At 40.0% G+C, this 6000-nt stretch overlaps 1 protein-coding gene across 10 annotated transcripts in view; it reads left to right on the forward strand.

Moving 5' to 3' along the window:
- The window catches only part of SLC38A9 (solute carrier family 38 member 9), a 54049-nt gene extending 53039 nt beyond the window's left edge, over nt 1-1010 (forward strand). For all 10 annotated transcript variants that reach the window (XM_056324687.1, XM_056324686.1, XM_056324690.1 and 7 more), the window contains one exon: nt 138-1010. In XM_056324687.1, coding sequence (XP_056180662.1) covers nt 138-303 — 166 coding nt within the window. In that variant the 3' untranslated portion in view covers nt 304-1010. The remainder of the gene's footprint in view (nt 1-137) is intronic.
- Nucleotides 1011-6000: the final 4990 nt, after the last annotated feature.

Consider the following 6000-nt stretch of genomic DNA (forward strand, 5'->3'; position numbering starts at 1 on the left):
TGACTGCAGATAGACATTGTTCAGCCAGACTGACAGTTCATTGGTTTGAGGGGGGGAAATGATAACCAGAAATAAGAGTTAATGCAAAGCATTCTGTTTTTTTCTTTTCTTCTTCCCCTCTCCCTGCCTTTCCTCAGATACTCTGGAGCAACATGTGGTCTGGCCTTTGTATTCGTGTATCCGTCCCTCATCTACATGATCTCCCTGCATCGTGCTGGGCGGCTGACGTGGCCAGCATTGATCATTCACATCTTTATAATCCTCCTTGGACTGGCGAATCTGATTGCACAATTTCTATTGTGAAAACTCCCCCTTCTCCCTGTGGCTGTGACAAATGGTACTGTGACATTTGGCCACAGCCTTGAGCAACACCGTCATGCATGAGAATGAACAGTCCTCCATGTGATCTTGAGAAAAGATGCACCTTTGAAACAAATTTAAAACACATCTTTCAGGTGCTTGACAGAAAACCTGTCTTGCTCCTCTAAAAAAAAGATCATGCAAAGTGAAATGGTTCAGATTTGAGTGAGGTAGTTCTCCTGGTTTTGTTGAATGTATATCAAAAATTAATGAAACTCACGTATTCTCATTTTTTACAGCACACTTCTCAAAACACACAACTTTCAGCCTCAGGCCGTAGAACTCCTCTTTCCTCCAAAGGAACTGTCCTTACCTTTATTAACAAATATGCTTTCACAGAATTGTTCAGTTTGTTTGACTTTGTTGCAGTTATTTTTCTGTTTTGTTTGGAAAATTAAGAAATTATTGTCTTTTTTTGCTGTTTAGGTTAATTTATAGTCATTTGGGGTAAAATGCATTTTTAATTTTGAATATACTATGAAATTGTTTTGGCAGTGGTTTTCCTCTACAAAATCCCAACTAAAAGAAACAATAAACTCATATTGCAGTGTTCTATTGAGAACCAATATGTACACAAGTTGTGATCTTACAATGAAAAACGTCAGAAGGATAAAAAAAATTAGAGCGAGACAATTAAAATTGAAAATCCAGGCTTGACCTCACTTCAACTCTGTTAACTGAGCTATTATGTGCTATGAAGTTGTCTTGTCAGGGGTTGCATGTGGTTTTATAGATTCACGTTGAACACAATGTTCATCACAGGCTTGCTCCCTCCCTGTTAGGGTCTTACTCTAGTGGTCTCTCAGTGTGCTTTTCCACTATATTACTCTAGCCATTTTGGCTGTGAGCAGAGAGACAAAGCTAGCACTCTTCAGAATTGTTGACTAAATCAAATAATTTAAGTAATTCCTAACAGAAGCTGGAAAAATCTGGGAAGGGTTGAGTTGTGGTTTTGGTTTGGTTTGGTTTTTTTAACTTCTTGTTTACTAACTAAGAGGGTGTACATGTGTAAGCACACAGACACCTTCCTTGACCTACCATCTCTGAGTCTGAGCCTTAACCCAAAACATGCAATAATTAAGTTGCCAGACACTAGTGGAATGTCATCTTTTGTGGTTGGAGAGAGTAAAAACTCCTCTTCGTACAGAATTTCAGTGTATTAACATAATCAACATCTGTAGAATAATAGAAAGAGGATTCTGAGCAATGCTGAATTCCACAGTAAAAGAGGAAAATAGTTGGAGTGATGCAATATTTGTGAAGTAGGAGTTGAGTGGGAAAGATAATTACATTGCAGGGTAAGAGTTCATTTTGTCATCAGAAAGGCAATGAAAAACATAACCTAGATTGTTACCATGCTTCTCTGGGAAATTATGTGATTTTTTTGTAGTAATGGTGTAGATCTGTTTGTTTGAGTTAGGCTCCTTAAACTGCATAAATGTCCTTTGATTTGTATGAATTACAAGATCATATGGATTTGCAATATTATCTGCAGAATAGGACAATTATTTCAGATATAGCTTTTTTCTTGTGAAACTTTTTGTGCCTTTAAATCATAATTGGAGAATACATCCATCATCTGTTCTGTATTAGAGAGAAGTGTTTTCCCCATCCTGGTCATTTTCCCTGTGTATGCTCTTGTCTTCCACTGCTTGGTTTCCTTACTCCCTAGGGTGTATCTGCCCACCCTTTCCACTGCCTGACAGTGAGCCTGTCTTGTGGTGCTGACATTAGCAGTGGCCAACGCATCTGCTTTTTAGGGACTGGGTCTGACCTCTCCCATAAAATACTTCCTTGCATGTCTAGGTAGTCATCACTGCATGTAACTTCATGGCAGCATTCCCTCAACATTCTCAGCAGTGCATGTCACCACTTAAAAGAGGTTGGGTTTTTTTTACTTTCCAACAATCTTCCTCATCTTTCCAACAAATTTACATATTTACAGTTCCACAGCTGTAGCATGTTGCTAAACTCTCCACAGTTATTTGGTACAGATGAGAAGTGCTTAAACACCAAAAAGGAAGAATGAAAGATGCAGGATTTCAAGCATCATTGGCTAATTCACGTTAAGCTCTTGTGCTTATTTGCTATAATTTCAGTGCTTAATTTAGGTCCAAACCCTGATGAGCACAGGTACTTCAATTTGGTTATGTCCCTCCATGTTCCATCTGAGTGACTTCATAAGTTAAATCTTTGCCATTGAAGCAGATAGTAGAAGGCCCATTGATTTCAGCAGAATTAAATCCTGTTAGGATCTAGTAATTCAGCAGCAATTCCCAAGTAAGACAGAGTTAATGGTGAAGTTAATTGCATCTTCTGTCCGCTTGTCTGTTTTCCAGTTGTGCAGTGTACAATGATTTGACAATATTTAGAAGGAAATTATTCAGTACCTTTCTAAAAGCCTGTTTTAGCTCCAGGTTGCAGAGATAGGTTCTTGCTGCACTGTTTATTTATACAGGCCTTTAACAACTTTGATTTGAATTACAAATTGATAAGTAGCATTAAAGTGATAACAAATATTTCATTATACTCATCACCTGGAGTACATTTTCTTATGAGAAAGTATTTATTTTATTTTACTATATGCAGTTGAGATATTCGCAAGTGTTAGAAGCAAGTTAGGACTGTGTAAGTAGAATGGCATTTTTAGGGTTTCTTTTCTTTGTCAACATCCTAAGTTAAGTAATGTTTTAAAATTTAATGGCAACTTAAGTGGGCTAAAAGACCAGAAGTAGATTGCAGTGTCTCTTTTCATGCAAGCACATAATGCAGTTCTCCACAAATGCACACTTCATCTTACTTGCTCATGTGACCCTGCAGTGATGGCCAGCTAATTCCAATTCCTTATGTCCTCTGTTCCAGCAAATCATCATGTGATTTAGTGGAGCAGAAAAAGTAATATATGGACCCAATGGTGTATTTTGAAATGTAATTTATTACCTTCTCATAGAAGAAAAGTAATTTCTGCTGGAAATACTGAATTCTGACATTTGAGCTTTTCTGAAGTAAGCTGTGAGGTGAAATACTGTTAGCTCTGGGCATTGAGTAGGAATCTAAGGTTTTCTTCATAATAGTACCAGGCTTTGTTTGGCACCATCCCTACCTCATTGCACTCTGAAAATCCAGCCCTCCATATTATGAAGTAACTCAGTGATGCAAGCTGAAGTTTTCATTGCATGAGGCTCAAGCAGCTGTAATCATATCTGCTAATACCATCAAGCCAAAATCCAGATCTCAAGATCTATAAGGCATTAACCCAGCATGACCTTTAAAAATTGCCAAAGCAATCAGTAGCCAGGGAAATTCCCAGGAAGCTCCATGAGCAGTTGTGGAGATGCCTGTGTGGTGAAGCTGTGGACATGTCTGTGGGTGATCACAGACAGTCTGAGCAGGGAGACCAATGCAGTAGTTTTTTCAGTGGAGGCTTTGTGATGAACAGAAGTAGTTGTAGTTTCTAAGGGCAAGGACGGATGAAGGGGCTTTTATGTCTGCCTTCAGCCGTGACAAGAGAAAGAATGATCTCCATATCCATGCTTGTACTAACCTCATTGCCTTCTGTGTAATGGCCTAGCCTCATCTGTTCCAGTTTCTTAATATTATCATGACCTAGATTCTTCCTTTCAGGTTCTAGCTGTCTTCATAATCTGTCCTGTGCGTATTAGCTCTGTTTCCCCTTGCTCTTCCAGTCACTCACAGCTGCATTTGTTCCTACAAATACATTTTTCTTGTTCTGTCTGGATTAATAACATAATGTATTAAATCCTGCAGCTCAGATTATCTGCACAGCAAAAATGAGCATTCAGGATTCAAATGCTGCATTAAAAACCAACAGGCTCAGGGAGGACATTTTATGTAACATTTACTTTTTTCTTAAAAGTTCATCCTTTCAAGCTCCATGTACAAAAAATGTCTGAATGGGTGTTAGATTGACAGTTTGCCTGCTCAGCCTCCAAACTGCCCCCTTTTCCACCAGGTTTCTACACAACCCTTGGCCTTTGATTACATGATCATGCAACTTCTTTTCCTTAGGGATCTTGAGGGTGTGAAGGTGGCAAGAAGCAGTTGGTTCCCTATCATTGCTCCGAGCTGGCATCTCGTACCTTTGGGCGCTGACCTTAGGGCAAAATTAGCATGCAAGAATGTGCAGTCAGCCCTAATGTTGCTTAAAACTCCGTTGTGCCCCCACGTTGAGGGTGGATGTCTTTCCAGCGTGGTGCAATGGAAAGCTGAGAGGCAGCAACGCAACAGTGTAACTGAATGCTGGAGCTGCTGTGGGAAGGAGAGACTTCCCAGAGTAACTGAGACTCTTGCATCTTTGCTAGATAGTCTGCGTTCTGGGAAGTCCCAGAGACTCCTGCATACATGCCTCCAGGCTGATGCTGCAATGGCTGTGCTCTGCAGCAAAACAGTGATAAGGAAGGTGAGAGATATGGTAGCCTCCAGAAGGCGTATTTTTGCCTTTCAAGATGTTTTACTCCAGAGGACAACTGCACTTAAACATCTGACATGATTATAATGGATATGAAGGCACCTGAGGAAAAAAAATAATGTGAAAAGGATTAGTGTTTGGTAATAGCTGGGAGAGGCTGTACCAGCAAAAGTGTCCCTCTTGTCTTTGACGGGAAGCAGAAATTCATTTCCATGGGCAGCTCATGAAATCTGGGGGCTGTCTTCAGTAATGAAAATGCTATTGTAGCAGAGCTCTCAGTAACTTCCTATTAGGAAGTAAAATATTAATAATATGGAAAGCACTGATATGTTTGTTTTAGCTCATTGTACCATGCTTGATGGGGGAGTACAGTGTAAGCTTTTCCCTCTGAGTTGGTGTTCTGTGAGGTTGAAGTCACGATCAGCATATTTATTTTATTCCGCAGCTAGAACACCATTGAACTTTTCTTGGAAAGGAACAGGACTCAATTTGCCAGACCCTCTCTACCTCTCTCTCTTGTAATTTCAGATGGTGGAACCGGTGCTACTGAACTTTGCATTTCCAAACACCAACTGATCTGAGTGGGGCAGAAAGGGTTTCTTTCCACCCACACCACCTCCACCCCCCATTTTACCTCATTTTGGCTTTTCCTGTATACCTTCTTTTTGTAATCCTGAAGTAGATTAAACATCCCAGGTAAAAACCGCGGCTTTATGTTAAACATTTTTTGGTCCTTTCTGAGTATGTTTATGTTGCGGCTTGGCTAAAGCTCATTGAATTATCTCCAATAGCCCACAGACTGTTTAAAAACTGCTGTCCATGTGTTTCTTTTCATCATTGTTTGAATGGTCTTTCTTCAGTTCTGTGGACCTTGTTAACTTCTGACATTTCATTAAACTGCTAGAGGAAGTTGAGATTAGTCAGGTCATTTCAAATCAACACAGCAAAGTCATTCAGCTGCAGTATGTGGGGAGGAGAAATGCCTACACATTGAGTTCCAGGCTAGATATTAAATGCCACACCGAACAGAGACATTGTCCCCACTGCCCAGCTGGCTTAATCTCTTAGAGCAAAAGGAGATTGAATTCCAAAGTTACCGCGGGGCTTTCAAATTACAGGCCAGTTGTGGGAGGAGAGGGGAGGCTGTTTTGCATCGAAGCTGCTTTTTTTTTTTACTTATCTCCTCAGTAAATACCGATTTTTTTGCATCC

This window comes from Falco biarmicus, chromosome Z, assembly GCF_023638135.1.
Source record: "Falco biarmicus isolate bFalBia1 chromosome Z, bFalBia1.pri, whole genome shotgun sequence".
NCBI lineage: Eukaryota > Metazoa > Chordata > Aves > Falconiformes > Falconidae > Falco > Falco biarmicus.